A 21,657-nucleotide genomic window follows, 5' to 3' on the forward strand; every position below is an offset into this window, starting at 1 on the left:
GGAATGTAGAAGTGAGTGAGGATCAAGAGGCGTTGATGATGGAAGTATGGGAAGGGAATCAAAGTATAAAAATAATTAATTTTTATAATCCATGTGAAAAGCTATGTAAGAATGCAGTGGAAAAAATAAGAGGTAATACTAGTCAGAAGGTAGTATGGTGTGGTGATTTTAACGCACATAATACATTATGGGGGAGTGTTAAAACAGATTATAATGGGTTAATAGTGGAAGAAATGCTAGATTGGGGACGGTTAGTATGTATTAATAATGGAAGTATAACAAGAATAGATGTGAGTAATGGGCGTAATTCAGCATTGGATATTACTCTGGTTTCAGAAGATCTAGCTAGAAAATGTGAATGGAGTGTAAGCAAGCAAAGTTCAATGGGAAGTGATCACTATCCAATATGGTGTCAAATTGGTGTGGATATTGTACAAACTGTGGTGGAGAGAATGCCAAGATGGAAATTTAAGGGAGCTAATTGGGAGCTTTTTAAAGAACTGTGTAATAACAATATGAACGAAATGGGAGAAATTGAAGAAATAGAAGAGTTAAGTATGAAAGTAATTAAAGTGTTAAGAAATACGGCAGAGGAAGTAATAGGAAAAACGAAAACTATAAGTAGAAGAAAAGCAGTCCCGTGGTGGAATGAAAAATGTAGTAAGGCAGTGAGGGAAAGAAATAAAGCAATGAAGAAAGCCAGAAAATCTGTATTGTTTACTGATTACATTATTTTTAAGAGAGCTCAGGCTATGGTTAGGAGAGAAATAAGAATAGCAAAAAGAATGTTCTGGAGAGAATATTGCAATAGAATAGGGGAAGACATTGAAATAAATGAAGTTTGGAACATGATTAGGAAGATGGGAGGGATTCAGAGAAATATTAATATTCCAGTTTTAGTAGGACATGGGAAAATAGCGATAAAAGATAGTGATAAAGCAGAGATGTTAGTGGAAGCATTTGTAAAGGTGCATAGTAATGATAATATTACAGATAATATGAAGAAGTATAGGGAACAGAAAGTGAAAGAGAATGAGCATATATATGAAAAGAAGATTCCGTCAGGAAGTAGGTTAGACTCAACATTTACTTTATATGAGTTAAAGAGAGCACTTGTAGGGGTTAAACATACTTCCCCAGGAAAGGATGAAATCTGTTATGAGATGATTAAGCAATTGTCAGATGGATCATTGAATATAATTTTAAGACTTTTTAATAAAATTTGGGATTCAGGGAAGATTCCTGTGAGTTGGAAACATGGAGTAATAGTGCCAATCGCTAAACCTGGAAAAGACCATTCCCAGCCAGTTAGTTATAGACCAATTGCATTGACATCCAATTTATGCAAACTTATGGAACGGATGGTTATGAATAGGTTGACGTATGAAATGGAGAGTAAAGGTATGCTGTCAGCATGTCAAAGCGGATTTAGAAAAGGGCGAAATACGATGGATTCAATTCTGAGTTTGGAGGCGGAAATTCGAAAAGCTCAAGTTAATAAAGAAATGTTGGTGGGAGTCTTTTTCGATGTTGAAAAGGCTTATGATATGTTGTGGAAAGAAGGGCTGTTAATGAAATTGGAAAGTTTGGGAATTGAGGGAAAAATGTATAACTGGATTTCAAGTTTTTTGTTTGGAAGAACGATTCAAGTTAGAGTAGGGTCTGCATATTCTAGGATTCTCTCAATTGAGAATGGAACTCCCCAGGGAAGTGTGAGCAGCCCTATTCTTTTCAACTTAATGATTAGTGATATATTTAGAAATATTGAGACTGGAATAGGAAGATCATTGTATGCAGACGACGGGGCATTGTGGAAAAGGGGGCGTAATAGGCTGCTTGTAGAGAATAAAATGCAAAAAGCAGTGAAGGAGGTGGAGAAATGGTCAAATAGTTGGGGTTTTCGATTTTCTGTGGTAAAAACACAAGTAATTTGTTTTTCAAATAAGAAAAATAATCCTATGTTAAATATTAAAATGTATGGTAATCAGCTGGAACAAGTCAATGTAGTGAGATTTCTGGGTATGTGGATGGATTATAAATTAAACTTTGGAGTTCATATTCAGAAATTGATAGAAAAGTGTAAAAAAGGAATAAATGTCTTAAGATGCTTGTCAGGTGCGGACTGGGGAGCAAGTTGCCAGTCACTGAAAAGAATTTATTATGCAGTGATCAGGTCAAATATAGACTATGGAAGTATGGTATATAGTTCTGCGAATAAAACTTTACTTAAAAAAATACAAGTAATACAAAATCAGGCATTGCGAATTTGTTGTGGAGCATTTAGATCTTCTCCGGTAGTATCATTACAAGTTGAATTAGGAGAATTATCATTGGAACAACGCAGACTTCAATTGAGGATGAGATACTGGTCTGGTGTATGTGGACATCTGGAAAGTCATCCAGTAAAAATACTTTTGAAGGAATGTTGGGAGTATGAATACAAAGAAATAGAAAGCTTTGGTTGGGTAGTAGGGAAGGAGGCAAATAGCTTGGGATTGAAAGAATATTTAATAGCCCCTTCTGTTCCTATACCAGCAATTCCCCCTTGGATGTATCCTATGCCATTAATTGACTTACAAATACATAAAGAAATAAATAATCAAATAAGCATACCAACTAAGTTAGTAGTTGAACAGTATGTAAATCGAGAATATTATTCAGTATTACAGGTATTTACAGATGGGTCAAAGGATCCAGAGTCTTGTAGAACAGCAGCAGCAGTATTCATTCCTACATTTAATATAAAAATTGCAAAAAGAGTATCGGATCATGTGTCAGTATTTACTACTGAATTACTAGCTATCATATTAGCAATACAGTGGATTGAAGAAGTGCAACCATCAAGAATTGTGATATGTACGGATTCAATGGCTGCTCTCACTAGTCTTATGAGTGGAAAATCGGAATCTCGACAAGATTTAATATTTGAAGTTTTGCAAGGTTTATTTAGAGCAAGGCAGTTAGGGGTATTGGTATTCTTCCTCTGGGTGCCAGCACATGTGGGTGTGGATGGTAATGAGGAGGTAGATAAGTTGGCAAAGAAAGCATTAAAGCATCCACAAATAGAAATTAAGGTATCATTAAGTAAATCAGAAATCAAGAGGTTAATAGCAATTGAAATTAGTAAAAAATGGCAAAAGATATGGAATAATGACTCTAAAGGAAGACATCTTTATCAAATTCAGGAACGGGTTGGAAATGAGAGGAAAAGATATGGAAATAGGAAAAAAGATGTCATTATTACAAGGTTAAGAATTGGTCACACTGCATTAAATTATAGTCTTTATAAAATAGGGAAGCATGATACAGGAAAATGTGACAATTGCGGGGAGTTAGAAACAGTGCAGCATATTCTTTTAGAATGTGCTGCATATGAAAGGGAGAGACAACAGTTAAGTCAAGAGTTAGGAAGGATGGGAGTTGATACAATTTCAATTAAAGTATTACTAGGAAATGGAATAAGACAATCAAGAATTCATGAATTATTATTTAAATATCTAAATAAAACAGGAATAGTAAATAGAATTTAATTTTTTTTTTTTTTTTTTTTTTTTTTTAAATTTTTTTTTTTTTTTTTTTTTTTTTTTTTTTTTTTTTTTTTTTCTCTCTCTTCCAAAGCCAAGTACACTCCACACTCCAGATCAGTAGGTGGCGGAAATGCACCATTTATGTTGGTCTGCCAAACCGCCATTAAACACTAGTAGTAGTAGTAGTGTCACCCAAAACAAGTTTGAAACAGACAAATCACCGTCGGTGCATTGAGAACAGCGCGCGTGCTTGTGTTTTAACTCCTGCAGAAGGGCTTCGCGTCACTCGCTATGTGATACAGAGAGCGTCTCTGGACGGAGGATCATGGACAGTTACTCATTCGTGAGAGTTGTGGGGAAGGGGAGCTATGGGGAGGTGAATCTGGTCAGACACAGGTCAGACCGGAAACAGGTAACAGCGCTGCGTGCATCTGAGTCCTGCTGATCACTAACACACTCCTTCATGTGTTCAAACGGAACGAATGCCTTTATTTTTAAGCATTAGTTAATAACAGAGTTTGTTGTTGTTGATACTACATCTGAGAGTTAGCCTCTTCTATAACCAGGAGTATTTGCATATTTTAGGAAAAACTTTTTTTTATTTTTATGTTTTTTTATTATTTAGGATTTTTTATTACTTCATGATGCGTTTAATATTCCTTATACATTACACATTTATAATAACTTATAATTTATAATACCTCTGACGCTTCACATCAGAATGATTATGTATGAATATAAATGTGTATGAAAAACAGGAATCAAATCAACCTGTTAGACGGAATAATGTATGGTTCAGTGTTACTGATGTTGTTGATTTGTTTGATCAATTACTATAAAGGCAGCTGACATCCTGCATTGTGACGTGCTCTGTAATTATTTTGAGAAACTTTTTGCTTACCATTTTAAATAAACAATTTAGTTATCATATACATGCATTTTTTTATGTATTTATTTAAGAAAGATTTTTGACAAAAAGGCCAGTTTAGTTGTATTGTAGAAGTGATTAAAATTTTGGAAAATCTTAAAAGGTTATCAGCACCTAAAATACACTTTTATACAAAAACTTGATATTAAAATGTCTGGTTCATATGTGCTGTGCTGCATAATAAAACATAAATAAATAGGCTACATAAATAAGAAAAAAAATTGTGTGCATCTTTTGGTTTCTTCTTACGAAATACTTTGTTTTTTATGGAGCTATGTAACTTGAGTCTTGATTTTTATTCTTTTTGATTTTAATATTAAAAAAAAAATTGACTGTGAAACATATATTTTATTGGATTGCACTGTTTATAATGTAAATAGACAATGGTTTTATTCAGAGGTGTGTCTAACTTATTTAAAAGTGTATCACCTGAATGTATTTTAAAAATTTTTGTCTAGTGTATATCTAAAAATGTCTTTTAAAACCTTTTTTTAATTGTATACCTTTGTATAATTTATTCAGAGATCGCCAGGAAAATAGCCTGGTGTTAAAAAGTGAATAAATAAATAATTTTCATATTGAACAAAAATGAAAATAATTGATATGCGATACGGTACACATGATTGCTGATATGAACCTTCTTTGTACAGCAAACATTAGAGCATCTTTTTTTTTTTAATGTGGACATTTTCCGCTAGAATTTCTGTCTTTTGTTTATGTGCAAATATAATATATACAATATATTGTATGGTTTTGGCAGTATGTGATCAAGAAGCTGAACCTGAGAACATCCTCCAGACGCGAACGGCGGTCTGCGGAGCAGGAAGCACAGCTCCTCTCACAGCTCAAGCATCCCAACATCGTCACCTACAGGGAATCATGGGAAGGCGAGGACTGTCAGCTTTACATTGTGATGGGATTCTGTGAGGGAGGAGATCTTTACCACAGACTCAAACAGCAGAAGGGAGAACTACTTCCTGAGAGACAGGTTGTGGAGTGGTTTGTTCAGATTGCCATGGCCCTTCAGGTGAGTCCGTGACCATCCATCTGTCCTTCCCGAGTTTTTAGCTGAATAATAAAGCTTTTGCATTGTTGTTGATCCATAGTATTTACACGAGAAGCACATTCTGCATCGAGATCTGAAAACGCAGAATATCTTCTTGACCAAGACCAGCATAATCAAAGTGGGTGATCTGGGCATCGCGCGGGTCCTGGAGAGTCAGAACGACATGGCCAGCACTCTGATCGGCACACCTTACTACATGAGTCCAGAACTCTTCTCCAACAAACCGTACAACTACAAGGTACTGCATGGACACAACTCACTCACAACAATCATAACAGTAGTGTCTGTGTCGGTTTAGTTTTAGCGAAATAACTTTTATTAGTTTTGATATTTCACAAAACCTGTTAAGGCTATATTTTTCAACCAAACCGTTTTCAACATTGATCGTAATAAGAACTGTTTCTTGAACAGCAAATCAGCATATTAGAATTATTTCTGAAGGATCATGTGACTCTGAAGACTTATGAGTTATGATGCTGACAATTCAGCTTTGAAATCACAGAAATAAATTATATTTTAAATTATAGTCCAATAGAAAACATTGATTCCCTTTCAAGGGAACTTCGAACTGCGTCCTCTGAGGGGACACTATGGGGAACACCTCGTCGTGACCCGTGTCTGAAGCATACTTTGAAAAACGCCAACGTGTTGGCCGGCGACAGCCTCTGACGTCACTACCAGCGCGACTATAAATACGCGCCCGTAGGACCCGTCACTATCTTCTTCGTCTTCAGTTGACTGTTTTGTTTGAAGCGTGCATCTGAGAAACGACCAAAACGGTAAGAGCGATCTATTACTGTTTTCATCATGGCTTCCACTAGCAAGGCGTTTAGACAGTGTGTGCATCCGTGTCAGCGTTATCTGACACCCGATGACACGCACACTCTTTGCGTCTCTTGTTTGGGCGAAGAGCACGCGCGCGATGTCCTTGAGGGGGCGGTCTGCGTGCACTGCGAGCGTTTCTCTCTGAGAAAGCTCCACTCTCGTTTGTCTCTCTTTTCGAGGAAAGAGGGACAGCCATCTGGATCCCGCGGCTCAGGTCCCGCCGTTGCCGAGGCACGGAGGAGAATGAGCTCGTGGGGATCACAAATGGATCTCGCTGAGGAGTGTAGAGAGGGACCTTCCTTTTCACACTCTCTGGCGGCGAACGAGAGCGAACTTCGGGAGGCAGATGTGGTATCATTAACCCATTCTGACACTGAAGTTAGTGCTCTGCTGGGTTCTACCCAGGAAGAGCAGGAGATGTCTGAGAGTGGTGAAGAAGCTGAGGCTGAGCCTTCTCAATCCTCCTGTCCCGCGTATGAGGAGCTGTTAGAGGTTATGGATCGCGCCACGGCAAAATTAGATTTGCCATGGAAGCGTGCCAGCAAGGTGGCGCCACGAGGTCGCCTTGCTGAGCGGTACTTGTCTGACCATAGCCCTCCAGCCCAGGTGAGCCTTCCATTCTTGCCTGACTTGCATGCAGAAGTCGAAAAGGAATGGAAGAGGCCGTTTTCCTCTCGCATCCACCGGTTTCAGCATACGAGCTATGCTAATATCGAGGGCTTGCATGAGAACGGCTATGAGAGGATGCCCCCTGTAGAAGAGACGCTGGCTTGCTATCTCTCTGTGGGGCAAACATCCTCTCTTAAATCTCCCGCTTTGCCATCTAAGCCCCTCCAAGATACATCCCGCTTAAATGGCAGGTCATACGCGGCAGCCGGTCAGGCTGTGGCTTCACTGCACACGATGGCGGTGCTCCAGGCCTACCAGGCTGACCTGCTGAAGGACCTGGATACAGGTGAGGGCCTTTCACCTGACCAGGTAGCCGAGCTGCGCCGCACCACAGACCTCTCTCTCCGAGCTACCAAGCAGGCCGCCTCCGCCATGGGCAGGTCTATGGCGGCCATGGTGGTGACGGAGAGACATCTATGGGTGAACCTGGCTGACATCGGGAAGGAAGAAAGGGGGTTTCTTCTCGATGCTCCGGTCTCGCCTTCTGAGCTTTTTGGTACCTCCATCGAGATGGTGGTCGGGAAGTTCAGGGAGGCAAGGGCGCGCTCAGCGGCCTTTAAATCCTTCATTCCACGAAGGTCCAGGTCCGAGCCCGAGCAACTCAGGGGTCCTGGCTCATCTCGATCTGAGGGTCGTAGAGGGGCGCAGAAGGCTAGTGTTGCGGCTCGCGCTCCTCCCCCGCCTAAGGGCAGGGGCAAGAGGAACCGCGGGTCACGGAGCGGTAAGCAGGGTCTGAGGGACGTGATTCGGACGAGGCAGCGTCCTCGCCCGGGTCAGAGCGGTAGTATGACCTAGTAGCTCCGGATGTTTTTAACCTCTGTTTTTAACCTCTGTTTTTTGTCCTCCCCTGCCTAATTCCCCTGTAGCCACCAGCTTCCACCTGATCGAGGTTAGGTGGACGGTCTCTCACATAACAGTCTCCTTCTGGACCTATGATGTTTTGGTTGGTTCTATGTTCATAGCAACCGCCTTACTGACGGTCTGGACCAGAAGGGGGCGCCCCGCAGCGGCACTCCAGTACAGGAGGGTGGGTGAGTAGGTAACCCTTGCTCTACCTGTTTATGGACGTTATGTTGCTGGTGGTTATATGTCTACTAACAATCTCTGTGAGTTTCCTTACAGTAGCTAGGTGGCCAAAGAATTGGCACAGCACTGCAGGGAATTCCATAGATGTCCGGCTAGAGGACGCAGTGTCTCGTTCCCTCTCAGGGAACCATGGTTACATTCGTAACCTGAGACGTTCCCTTTCAAGGGAACTTCGAACTGCGTCCTCTGAGGGGCCGCCTGGCGAGGTGATGCTCCCCTCGCCTAGAAAAGAGGGTTGGAGCTCACCGCTCCCGTGCGATCCAGCGCCTCTGCGATGCTTGGGAACCTCTCTGTACACACGCTTGCCTGTGTACTTTCTCAAAGCCACATAAGTGGTAAGTGTGCACGCAAGACTCTGCGCACTTTCTGAAATCCACATAAAGTGGTAAGTGTGCACGCAAGACTCTGCGCACTTTCTAAAATCCTGTATGGTAAGGGTTACGCGCTCCGCTTCGTTCCCTTTCTTGGGATGATTCGCCCCCGGTGTTCCTTGGGCTTCATCCAACCAGTGTGTATTTGTTATGCACCTCAAGCATCGCTTCCCTCAACATGAGGGGCTGGGTGGTCTCCCTGGAGATTTGGCTCCCACATACTGTGCGTCTCCACTAAATAGCATATTGTGGTTTTCAGATAGTAGGCTTCACCAGGTCTCTCTGAAGGTGAGCTCCCACGTTCGGTGGTCGCCAGGTAGTAGGCCTCACCAGGCCTCCCTGGAGATTTAGCTCCCACATACTATGCGTTTCCACGGAATAGCATGTTGTGGCTTTTTTCAGATAGTAGGCTTCACCAGGTCTCTCTGAAGACGAGCTCCCACATACTGTGGTTGCCAGGTAGTAGGCCTCACCAGGCCTCCCTGGAGATTTAGCTCCCACATATTGTGCGTTCCACTAAATAGCACATTGTGGTTTTCAGATAGTAGGCTTCATCAGGTCTCTCTGAAGACGAGCTCCCACATACTGTGGTTGCCAGGTGGTAGGCCTCACCAGGCCTCCCTGGAGATTTAGCTCCCACATATTGTGCGTTCCACTAAATAGCACATTGTGGTTTTCAGATAGTAGGCTTCATCAGGTCTCTATGAAGACGAGCTCCCACATACTGTGGTTGCCAGGTGGTAGGCCTCACCAGGCCTCCCTGGAGATTTAGCTCCCACATACTGTGCGTTTCATAAAGAAAATACGAGCTCCCGCGATTTGTGGTTGTCAGGTGGTAGGCCTCACCAAGCCTCCCTGGAGTTGAGTTCCATATTGCTTTCAGTTTCCACTGAGGTGGTTATCTGGTAACAGATAGTAAGCCTCTCTAGGCCTCTCTGTAGATGAACTCCCACATATTGTGGTTATCAGGTAGCAGGCTTCACAGGCCTCTCTGAATGTGAGCTCCCACATACTGTGGTTGTCAGGTAACCTTTCAGTACACACGCTTGCCTGTGTACTTTCTCAAATCCACGTAAAGTGGTAAGTGTGCACGCAAGACTCTGCGCACTTTCTGAAATCCACGTAAAGTGGTAAGTGTGCACGCAAGACTCTGCGCACTTTCTAAAATCCTGTATGGTAAGGGTTACGCGCTCCACTTCGTTCCCTTTCTCGGGATGATTCGCCCCGGTGTTCCTTGGGCTTCATCCAACCGGTGTGTACTTATTGTACACCCCAAGCCCCCTCAACTTGGGGGGGGCTGTGTGGGCAATTCTCGGGTAGTTCAGCAGAACCCCCCTTTTCTGAAAGGGTCACCTATGAGCATGCTGCTCGGAGCTCGGAGTCTTCCTCTCTTGGGAGACTGATTCCCGGTTCTTCAGAGCGCTCCAGTACCACATACTGTTTGAGACGCTCTGTGAGAGCAGGCATCCTGCTGAGGCAGGGGCTGAGGCCTCCAATTGCTCTGCTCCCGGGCCATTCTTCTACGAGCTGCTCTGACAGAGTCCCACGAGAACCCCTCCTTAGAACAGTATTTTAAATCCATGTTATGGTAAGTGTGCACGGGAGTCTTTGCGCACTTTCTAAAATCCACATTGTGGTAAGTTCGCACGCTAGTCTCTGCGTTCTTTCTAAAATCCCTAGATGGTAAGGGCTTCGCGCTGCTGCTTCGTGCCCTTTTCTTGAGTTGGTTTAAGCCCCGTTCATCTTGGGCACCACTCCACCTAGGTATCCTCGGATACCTATCTAGAACAGGGCGCCGCTACTAGAGTGCTGTAGGGACAGCCCTTTCGGCAGGTTTTTGCGAAAGCTAGCAGTAGCCCCTGTGTGACAGGCAAAGACTTGGTAGAGGAAAGTGCCAAGTGCCAATCTCCGTGATTCCAAGCCTTTAGCTCTACCCCGGGCCAAGGCCCTACAGGATAAGTTGGGTATGTAGCTTAGGCCTTTGGCCGTAAGGGATAATGTCATAAGGCAGCCGTCAGACCGTCCCAGGGGCGACTCCCGGTGAAGAGAAAAGCGGTAGAGTTGGTACTTAGTGTTTGCCATGATTCTGGTCTGCACTCCCCTCAGCATGGCGGCGTGGGTATACTGTTCCCCATAGTGTCCCCTCAGAGGACGCAGTTCGAAGTTCCCTTGAAAGGGAACGTCTCAGGTTACGAATGTAACCATGGTTCCCTGAGAGGGAACGAGACACTGCGTCCTCTAGCTCCCTGCCATGCTTCGGACGCAAGCTTCACGAAGAAGATAGTGACGGGTCCTACGGGCGCGTATTTATAGTCGCGCTGGTAGTGACGTCAGAGGCTGTCGCCGGCCAACACGTTGGCGTTTTTCAAAGTATGCTTCAGACACGGGTCACGACGAGGTGTTCCCCATAGTGTCCCCTCAGAGGACGCAGTGTCTCGTTCCCTCTCAGGGAACCATGGTTACATTCGTAACCTGAGACGTTTTAAATAACAATAATATTTCACAATATTGCAGTTTTTACTGTATTTTTTGCTCAAACAAATGCAGCCTTGGTGAGCATAAGAGACATTTGCTAATATCATAAAAAAAACAAAAAAAAACGTTTGAGTAGTTTTTATGTTGCTTTGATGCTGTGCAATATGCCGTTTTATAGTAATGACAATTAATTAATGAGAATAAGTAAAATTAGAAAAAACTCTGAAACTGAAAATGTCCTTAAATTTAAACCTTAATAGTCCTAAACGTGACTTTATTTTCTGTATGCAAAATTACTTTGGTGTGGCCTGGACTCTCTTTACCCAGATATTTTGTGTTCTGGATCAATCATTACTTCTGTTTGGTTGTGTTTGCAGTCAGACGTGTGGGCCCTGGGATGTTGCGTGTATGAAATGGCAACTCTAAAACATGCTTTCAACGCAAAAGACATGAACTCTCTCGTGTACCGCATCGTAGAAGGGAAGGTACATGAATATATTCATCCGTTTCACTGAACTGTAAATATTTGCATGCATCAAATCTAAAGAGCTGTTCATTCAAGACATTCTTCTAACATTATAAATTAATTTGTAATGTTCAGTTGCCCCAGATGCCGAGTAAATACGACCCCCATTTGGGAGAACTGATCAAGCGGATGCTGTGTAAGAAACCGGAGGACAGGCCAGACGTCAAACACATCCTTCGACAGCCGTACATCAAGCAGCAGATCTCCAGGTTCCTGGAGGCCACGAAAGAGTATGTGCACTTTATCCTGTCTTTAAAGTTGAAATAAACGTATTGAAATAGTTTCAACTCGTCTGTCCTGTTACTGATCTAACAGAAAAACAGCCAAATCACGGAAGAATGCAGCGAACAGCAAACCGAGCAGTGCTGGATCTGATGCATCAACCAAACCCAATCATGACGCTGTTCAGCCACAATGCCTTAACTCTGAATCAAAGGCCAGAGGAAGAAAGGTATGATGAAATGGGAACCCTAGAAGTCTGCTGTTCTTCTGTGCGAGGCATTGTTTTGATCTCGGTACGTCTGTTTTGTTTTACACGTTTTATAGGTTGAAGAAAACCACTTGAACCGACAAAAACCCTGTAATGATGCAGTGGAAAAAGTGCTTCTGAACCCACACTTGCCCCCTAAATCTCCAAGTCGGGACATTTTTAACTCAACAGGTCCATCTACAGCAACAATCAGCAATATAGACATTGAAATCCAATCCCAGGAACAAAAACAGAGAAAAACCAAAAAACCCAGCAGCCATCAGAACCACAAGCCGCTGCCATCTGTGAGCAAGAGGAGAGAGAAAGAGGAGAAAGAAGATCCTGCTCAGACACAAGCATTAGGTGTCAGCAGAGCCGAGGATAAGATGTCAGCGAATGGACTGATATCTCAAAACTCAACTACACCCAAGCCCGCAGATCAAACTAAAATGCTAAGCAAGAATCAGGCTCTTAATGCAAGTATGGACCTTAAAGACGACACAATGAAGCTTCTGCGTGAGGCAGGGATGGAGGACATCCCACACGAGCCTATGGAACAACATCACAATGCTGAGACAAAGTCGGAGAGCCACAGAAAGACTGTTGATGATAATCTTAGCAATGCATGTTGTGTCCTAAAGGATGTTCCTACTGGAAGTTCAACTGAGGAGAGTGAGGTAAGTTACTGTGATCAAAACCTCTGATAGCATTGCCTAATTTAAAATCTAATCTAATCTTAAAGTTCTCTAACATTGATGGGCATCAAAATATATTATGGACTAAAGTGTTGAAGTTTCCTCTAAATGTGATTTTTACCTTTACTCAACCTTGTGTCATTCTCTTATGGCTTACTTTCTTCTGTGGAACATGAAAGAAGATACTTTGAGAAACATACAGTGGAGTGGAAGTTAAAATTTGTCATCAAAACATTGATTCGTTGAAATATCTCCTTTTGCATTCCAAATAAGAAAGAAACTCAAATGGGTTTGGAATCACAACATTTAATGTCTGTGCTTTAAACTATTTAAATGTATGCATTTATTCAAAGCGACTTACAGTGCATTCAGGCTAACATTTCTTTACCTAACATGAGTTCTCTGGGAATTGAACCCACAACCTTTTGCACTGCTAACGCAATGCTCTACCACTGAGCCACAGCTTTTCTTTACACTGAAGACAATGTATTTGTTGTCCTTCATATTCCAGGGAAGTTTAGACTCCACAGAGAAACTACTCAAGCCTGTTCCTGACATTTTAATGGTAAAACACTGGTATTATTAATATTTTTTTATTGTTTTTTTATTTGTGTTCAACTTACTAGTTTGTTTATATTATTATAAATATTACAGAAAATATTTATTAAATTCTTTAAAACGTTTTTGTTTGTTGTGTTTGTTTGTTTTTTAAATTGGTTATTCAAGTGCAAATAAAATAATTATTTTATCGTTTTTGTTGTTGATGCTGTATATTAACATAATATTTTTAATCTGTATGTTTATTATAAATATTTATATAATATTTTAAAGAAAACATAAACCAATTGAAACATTGTTTATAATAACATTTTAGGAGTCCGCTTTAGCTCTCTCCGATCAAAGCAGACCATTTCTTCAGCACTCTTCCTCTTCCTCTGAACCGTCCATGTCACGTCAGCGCAGGCAGAAGAAAGACAAGTCCCTCGATGACCAGAACAGCCATCAACTGAGCAGCGTGGACATTGCACAGGTGTTGTTGTTTTTTTGCTCTTGTATTTTAGGACTCAGTGATAACTAAAATATTAAACTTTTTTTTTTTTTTTATCAAATACTTAACATGAACCAAAATTGAATCAGATATCATTACTGTTGTCTTTTGCTTTCTCTAAAACATTTGTATGTTTAGGTCAAAGCAGTGCCCAGACCTCTGCCGCCTCTTCCAGAAGATGTCCCATCAGTAAACAATGAACAGAAAGGCCACTCGGAGAAAAACAGACCTGACAATCTCTCGTCCTCTGCCCAGAATTGTCCAGAGCAGCAGGTGAAACAATACTGACTGTACAGACTACATTAAACAGCTGCACACAGCATATCCCTATATAAATGCATGTCAGATACATGCATGCAGTAATCTGCCGCCGCTGCTGCTGTTGTTAACAGAGCTCACTTTACTTACAGAATCGTCCACTGTCAGCCAGGGAACGGAGAAGACTGAAGCAATTACAGGAGAACTCCAGACTACAAGGTCTGTGGATTTCTCTGAATGTAATTAAATAGAAATTAGAAATGTTTCAAATACAACAGCGTGAATGGAATTGGACCAAAGCAAGATCTGAACACACTTTTAGGGTGAAGAACAATAACCAAGTTAACATGGTCATTACATGGCCATTAAAAAAAATAAATAATAATAATTATAAATTAAATAAAATATAAATATTAGATGAGAAACTAAAACTACAAGAAAGGTTGCGTTTGCAGCTGTCTTAAGTAAGTTTACATTGAAGCACTAAAGAACTAACTGGTAATAAATGAAAAACTGAACAATAACTAAAGCTGAAACTGAAATAAAAATGAATTAAACATAAGCAGTAACCTGAATAATAAAAAGTATTTATAAAAAAACAACATTTCTAAATTACAGTTAAATAAACATGTAATTGTATTATATAAATAATGCTGAAATACCTCTACACAGATTGGAATATTTCTGTATTCATGTAATTGGAATGAGCATTCTTTATAAATTTAGGCGTGCACAATATGACCATGTTCTAATATTGCTCTATTCTTTGGCAAATTATGCACAGTCAATATGTAGGCTAGATTTGAAACTGTTCACTTTTTAGTACATTTAAAAAGAGGTCTGACTTTCATTCTGTTAAAGCGGCCTCAAGAGCAATAACACCATTAAGAACCATTTTGGTGGATCAAAGCGGGACGCTTGTGCATGTGTCCATTAGAATGCATAAGAGAGCTGCCCACTATGATCAAAGCCCACAGGTGCTGCATACACCAATTCAGATGAAAGGAGGTTTTGTACAGTTTCACTGAATATGATCCCTTATGTTTCTTTTCTTTGAAGCTGTGTCCGCTGTCAAAAGGGTGCCTTGTGATGTCCCCTCATTAGACAGTAAGCAGACAGACCATCCAGACTGCCCAAGACCTGCCAGCACAACTTTGGAAACAAGAAAGGTATGTCTGATCTTTCTCGCTGACTCAACACTATACACTTCTTGCAAGAAAATTCTGTCATCATTTACTCACATGACCTCTTCTTTTCTTTTTTTATTTGATCTGTGGAACATAAAAGAAGATATTTTGTCTCAGTTTCTTTGTTTGTCCACACATGGGCTTCCATGGTCAATGGACTCAAATGCTGTTTGGTTTTTAAAAAAAAATTCAAAATATCTTCTTTTGCATTCTGCAGAGTCCCTCAGATTAGGAATCACATGAGGGTGGGTAAATGGTGAGAGAAATTTCATATTTGGGTGAATTATCCCAATTAATATGTAAACCGGACCATCTCAACACAGTAAGCCTTGATATAGGCTCTGTGGAACCATTTGAAGCAGATGCTATCTAACATAACCTCAGCTACTTGGTCAGTTTTCTTTTTCTTTGTTTATCAGGAGAGGAAGTGCTCATGGAGACAGTCTGATGATGAAGATTGTAGTTCCTCCACCAGCTCCACTGAACGTTCAGAGGGCGACTACAGAGAACGGTACTATTATTTGTACTCAAACTGGCCGCATTTATTTACATTTATTCATTTAGCAGATGCTTTTATCCAAAGCGACTTACAAATGAGGACAGTGGAAGCAATCATAAACAACAAAAAGAGCAATGATATAGAAGTGCTATAACAAGTCTCAGTTATCTTAACACAGTACACATAGCAAGGGCTTTTAAATAATATAATAAATAAAAAGATAACCGATAGAATAGAAAAAGAATAGAGAAAGCTAGTGTTAGAGGTCTTATATATATATATATATATATATATGAGAGAGAGAGAGATATTAGTGGTGGGCATAGATTAATTTTTTAAATCTAGATTAATCTCACTGTAATCTTGGAATTAATCTAAATTAAAATGGCTCATTTGAATTCTGCCGAAGGCATTGAGAATGTGTGCTACCCAAATAAAATTATGACTAAAGGTAACGTTAAGTCTTTGAGAACGGGTTTCTCAAGACAGGTGGTGCATTAGACCAGGGGCTCATCTCCTGTTTCCAAAATGCAACACAAACTGCTTGAGAAAGCCGTAAACTAATTCCACATTCATTCACATGCGTTCCTGTGGTTGCGGTCCGTCAGTGCGTTCCAGGAGCGTTGCGTCTGCAGCAGTTCAGCGATCCTTCACGTACCGAGTAGCTGACTGCAAACGCGTCCTGTGTGAAAGCAAAATGAGTATGAGTCTGTGCTGCTTCTGCACCACATACGTAACGCATACGGACTGCATACGCACTGCAGACGGGGTATGTGTGAAACAGGCGTGCGTCTTGTTGAGGTTTCCATTGGGAAACTTCTTTAAAAAATAAAAAATAAATCACTGAAGCAAACCTGGCAGCATCTTAGCTGCATCCATGTTAGCATGTCACGTTTAATGTGGTAATTTCACAGTAGGCATACACAAAGGTTTAAAGACTCGTTCTCGCCCCCTACAGATTCGGCAAGGTATACATCCACGCTAAAATATCAAGGTGAAAGTCATCATAGCTCGTGTAGTATAGACCCAGCTCCCAACCCAACTTTGAGAATAGATTAACGGCGATACTTTTTTTATCGCCCGATAAGAGTCTCAAGTTAACGCCGATAATACATATATACATACACACAGTTGCATAATAAATGAAAAGAAAATAGAATACAAAAAGATTGGAAAGTTAGTTATTATTTTTTTAAGAATATAACTAGAATAGTGAGTGTTAAAGTTAGAGGGTCAAATAAAGATGGAAGAGATGTGTTTTAAGCCGATTCTTGAAGATGGCTAAGGACTCAGCTGCCCGGATTGAGTTGGGGAGGTAATTTCACCAGGAGGGAACATATAATTTAAAAGTCCGTAAAAGTGACTTTGTGCTCTTTGGGATGGCACAATCAAGCGACGTTCACTTGCAGAACACAAGTTTCTAGAGGGCACATAAGTCTGAAGTAACAAATTTAGGTAAATGGGTGCAGAGCCAGTGGTAATTTTGTAGGCAAACATTAATGCCTTGAATTTTATGCGAGCAGCTATTGGAAGCCAGTGCAAATTGATAAACAGAGGTGTGACGTGTATTCTTTTCGGCTCATTAAAAATTAGTCTTGCTGCCACATTCTGGATTAATTGTAAAGGTTTGATAGAACTGGCTGGAAGACCTGCCAAGAGGGCATTGCAATAGTCCAGCCTGGACAGAACAAGAGCTTGAACAAGGAGTTGTGCAGCATGTTCCGAAAGAAAGGGCTTGATCTTCTTGATGTTGAATAAAGCAAATCTGCAGGATCGGACAGTTTTAGCAATGTGGTCTGAGAAAGTCAGCTGATGATCAATCATAACTCCAAGGCTTCTGGCTGTTTTTGAAGGAGTTATGGTTGATGTGGTGTGATGAAACGATGGGTTTGCTGGAACCACAAACAGTTCTGTCTTGGCAAGGTTGAGTTGTAGGTGATGGTCCATCATCCAGGAAGAAATGTATGTTAGACAAACTGAGATGCGAATAGCTACCGTCGGATCATCAGTATGGAATGAGAGGTAGAGTTGAGTGTCATCAGCATAGCAGTGGTATGAAAAGCCATGTTTCTGAATGACAGAACCTAATGATGCCATGTAGAGAGAGAAGAGAAGTGGTCCAAGAACTGAGCCCTGAGGCACCCCAGTAGTTAGATGTTGTGACTTGGACACCTCACCTCTCCAAGATACTTTGAAGGACCTATCTGATAGGTAAGACTCAAACCACAGGAGTGTGGTTCCTGAGATGCCCTTTGCCAGTAGGGTTGACAGGATCTGGTGGTTAACCGTGTCAAAAGCAGCAGATCGATCAAGCAGGATAAGTACTAAAGATTTGGATTACGCTCTTGCCAGTCTTAGAGCTTCAACAACTGAGAGCAAGGCCGTCTCAGTTGAATGTTTATGCATGTAAAAAGTCTGACGTGAGCCAGAATTCACTCATATTCCGATTATGCATCTGTCATGTACATCTATTAACCATCTTGCCACTATTCTGTTTTTAGAAATCTGAATAAGATGGCTGGCATTTGTTTGTGAAATTGCTTTTTTTTTACAGAAAGTTTGAGACCAATGAGATGCAAGACTTGGTCCAAATGATGACACAAACATTACACATGGATGCCAGAGATGTATCATTTGAACCAGGTAGTTCAAGATCCCACTCCACTCCACTGCCTGAGTTCAAGCTAAACAGGAAGTACAGGGACACGCTGATGCTTCATGGGAAATCCAGAGAGGGACAGGGAGATAACCAAATCAGTGGCTTCCCATTAGGTAATAACTTATACCTGCCTGAAAATAAAACGGTTTAAATATTTGGAGTTAGGATTTTTTTTGGTGACCGAATTTGTTCCTAATTTGTTTTTAGACGACAGCACGGGTCCAGCAAAGGTCAGGAGAGTGATCGAGCACTTGCGTACAGATGTGGTTAAAGGACTCGGGGTGAAGCTATTGGACAGAGTCCTGGACATCATGCAGCAAGAGGATGAAGAGAAGAGAGAGGCAAGTTAACTGAAGTTTCATTGTACATTAGAAATAAACGTAACAGTCTATACTAATAGGCTGTTGATAAGAACTTTTCAGTACCAGACAATGGGTCTTGTTCATTAAAAGTGTGTGAAATCTGTGCATATACAAACTGTCATTCAATAACTTTTGTATTGAAATGTATTCATGAACAATTTGAGGTTGCAACTTTTTTTTTTCATGAGAAGTTCTCCTGTGCACATAAAATATTCTCTACTGTTATCAGTACATGAGACACATTGATTTTAGAGTACAGTTGCATTTAAATTGGATGTATTTATATTTAAAACACTGTTTTGTTTTAATGGGGAATATGAATATATATATATTATTATTATTTTTTTTATATTGAATAGCAGTTAGGCTAACAGAATTTTTTTTTTTTTTTTATATCCAGCACCTATTGCAAGAGCTAATGGGGGAGGAAAAATACAAGCATTATGCAGTGAAAGTCCAACAGCTGAAGTTCTTTGAAGACGTTGCATTCAAGGATTGAGCCAGGTGCACACGAGGGATCCTTTATCAAACACTGATATGCCATTACTGCTGGTGGGCAGCAGATTTGTGCTCTTAAACACTTCACTGAAGCCTCTTATCCACAATCACTGTTACTTTATTAATGTTTTTGTAAATGTGTAGTGATAGAAATATGGAAGCCCGTTTCCACCACTGAACAAAAAATAAAACAAGGTAATTGTGACTTTTCATCTCACAATTCGGCCTTTTTTTCCTCAGAATTGCGAGTTCATATCTTGCGATTCTGAGTTTATATCTCGCAACTCTGACTTACTTTTTTTTCTCAGATTTGCGAGTTATAAAGTCAGAATTGCGACATAAATTATATGTAGATTCTAGATTAAATCTACATTTAATTTTTTCTCTCGCAATTCTGAATTGCGAGTTATAAATTCAGAAATGCAAGATATAAAGTCTCAGTTCTGAGAAATAAATTCAGAATCATGAGATAAAAAGTTGCAATTACCTTTTTTTTATTTAGTGGCAGAAACGGGCTTCCATATAGAAGTGAGTTGAACATAGATATGCAAAAAAAAAAAATGCTGTTATTATGCACCTTTAAATTTCACAAAAGCGTTATTTTCAGAAATCGTCTTTCTTTTGAAAATGTGAAACTATGCTATGGAGATAATCTTGAATCACAAAAGACATGTTAAAAATAGTTAACTTTTTCTATTTTCTGAACTGTATATTTATATTATGACATACATTAATAAGGAATGATTTATAATAAATGACATTTTTAGAAACCCTGTTCTGTCTTTTGCTAACATCCAAAACTCAAACATACCAAAAAGGCCACACAAAAGTACCAAATGCAGTTCTTTATTACATACAGAATGTTTAAACAGTGACAAAAATGAATTGGTTTATTTATGTTGTATATCTATATGGCTTTGTTGTGCCAAATCCAAGCTAAAATACTGCCGTGCATCACTTGTGCTTCTTCTTCTTCTGATTCTCTTGAGGCTTTTCACTTTTTTCTCCAGATGTCTCAGGCAGAGCCGGCTGCCAGTTCAAAGGATTTTTTCTGTACACTGGCCAGGGAGGAAGGGTGAGCTGAAGAACAGGACACAGCCAGAATTACACAACACTTTTAACTTCAAATGAAACAGAGTATTTTTATGACATACCAAACATGAGATTATGAATCCAGCCAACATGATGTACACTGTCCACCCAAACTGCTGAATAGTAAAGCCATATATGAAGCCGATCACCTGCAGGGAAAGCAGACATGAGGCAGAGCAGACATAACATGTTGTGATGGCTGTGAGAGTAAAGTGTTACTTACCGCCGACACCAGAATGACTCCTTGGAAAATTAGCTCTGCAAGCTTTTGTCCTTTATAGTCCTGCAAATAGTCATTGTAAACATTAATATTCATGTTGCCTTAGGTTGTGTGATCAATTATACAAGGTGATCTAAGACAATTTTATAAAGATTATTGATATTAGAAACTTTAGAGCTGTAAAGACCATGCATAAGACATGCTTTTTTTTTCTCTTGGTGTAGGTCTTGCAAGGAATATTTTATTATACTTGTTACATTCACAATTCTTGTCAATCACTTGACTACCAAGAACTGAGTTCACACTTGGTTCAAACTCTATGGTTCTGATACAAGCACTAGCTATTTGGTGTACCGGTGTTATTTACTGTAGCAAAATATTGCTAAAAGATATAGTTAAACATGTTCGTCGCTCATGCGTTAGCTGCTAACATGTCAGTATGTTAACGCTCGAAACACCACCGAACTCATATTATAAAAGCATGCAGATTAATAATAATTGATCGCAAACATAGGCTTACCATGTGTGTCGGAATGGATTTAAACGCTGAAAGCATTTTGAAATGACAAAATAAGGCTGCTTGATAATGTTATTAAGAAGAGAATACAGGTTTCCTGTTTGAAAGTGTGTAACGTTACGTAGAAATCCGCAGGACCCCTCACAAAAACATCAGCGGGGCTGGATGATGCTGGATCTATCCAAATGCTGGATATCTGCGCAGCCCTGTGGAAAATAAGTCTTGTGACTGAAAATTATATTTCTCGGTGAAATTGTGGTTTACATAATAAAATAATACGCACACAAAGCAGTCTATGTGAGATTATATATTAAAATAAACGTGTGTTTTTAAACAGGCGGTAATCTAGACGCACTCTATGGGCAATGGCCGCTGAAATGATCAGATCTGTAGCTCATAGGGAACCACGAACCACTCAACACAAGCCCGAATGAATCAGGACGGACTCAAGGATTTTGATTCATCTCAGTTATGCGAATCTTTTGTATCATTGTACTCTTTTTCTCTTTGGTTCGTTTCTGTAGGTTACATTGTTACACTAATAGGACAAGCAAACTTTTTGAGTTACGAGTCAATGAATCATTCACTCTTTTTTAATTCACCTAATCATGAACGAAACGAGTCTTGTTATCATATTTTCATTCCGTCTTCTTCACTGCGTGGTAGAGGCTTTTACACCG

The 21,657-nt window shown here is 40.3% G+C and overlaps 2 protein-coding genes across 3 annotated transcripts; one reads left to right on the forward strand and one right to left on the reverse strand.

Moving 5' to 3' along the window:
• The first annotated feature begins 3,718 nt into the window (after window positions 1-3,718).
• On the forward strand, window positions 3,719-18,653 carry LOC132126334 (serine/threonine-protein kinase Nek4-like). Of its 2 annotated transcripts, XM_059537530.1 has the most exons (15): window positions 3,719-3,939; window positions 5,216-5,482; window positions 5,562-5,759; window positions 11,325-11,432; window positions 11,549-11,703; window positions 11,789-11,924; window positions 12,020-12,619; window positions 13,149-13,202; window positions 13,512-13,667; window positions 13,824-13,958; window positions 14,096-14,162; window positions 15,003-15,112; window positions 15,550-15,641; window positions 18,184-18,401; window positions 18,496-18,653. In XM_059537530.1, exons 1-15 carry the CDS (start codon window positions 3,853-3,855, stop codon window positions 18,636-18,638), a joined length of 2,526 nt encoding a protein of 841 aa, XP_059393513.1. In that variant the 5' UTR covers window positions 3,719-3,852; the 3' UTR covers window positions 18,639-18,653. The 2 variants fall into 2 exon arrangements, with proteins under 2 accessions (XP_059393513.1, XP_059393514.1); XM_059537531.1 differs by lacking the exon at window positions 13,149-13,202.
• A 1,325-nt stretch (window positions 18,654-19,978) lies between these two features.
• On the reverse strand, window positions 19,979-21,234 carry LOC132126175 (signal peptidase complex subunit 1-like). Its single transcript, XM_059537301.1, has 4 exons — window positions 20,981-21,234; window positions 20,464-20,523; window positions 20,303-20,389; window positions 19,979-20,228 (listed from the first exon to the last, which is right to left on the reverse strand). The coding sequence occupies exons 1-4, from the start codon at window positions 21,014-21,016 to the stop codon at window positions 20,103-20,105; spliced, it is 309 nt and encodes a 102-aa protein (XP_059393284.1). The 5' UTR covers window positions 21,017-21,234; the 3' UTR covers window positions 19,979-20,102.
• Between the last annotated feature and the right edge of the window lie 423 nt (window positions 21,235-21,657).

This window comes from Carassius carassius, chromosome 44 (genome assembly GCF_963082965.1).
Source record: "Carassius carassius chromosome 44, fCarCar2.1, whole genome shotgun sequence".
Lineage (NCBI taxonomy): Eukaryota > Metazoa > Chordata > Actinopteri > Cypriniformes > Cyprinidae > Carassius > Carassius carassius.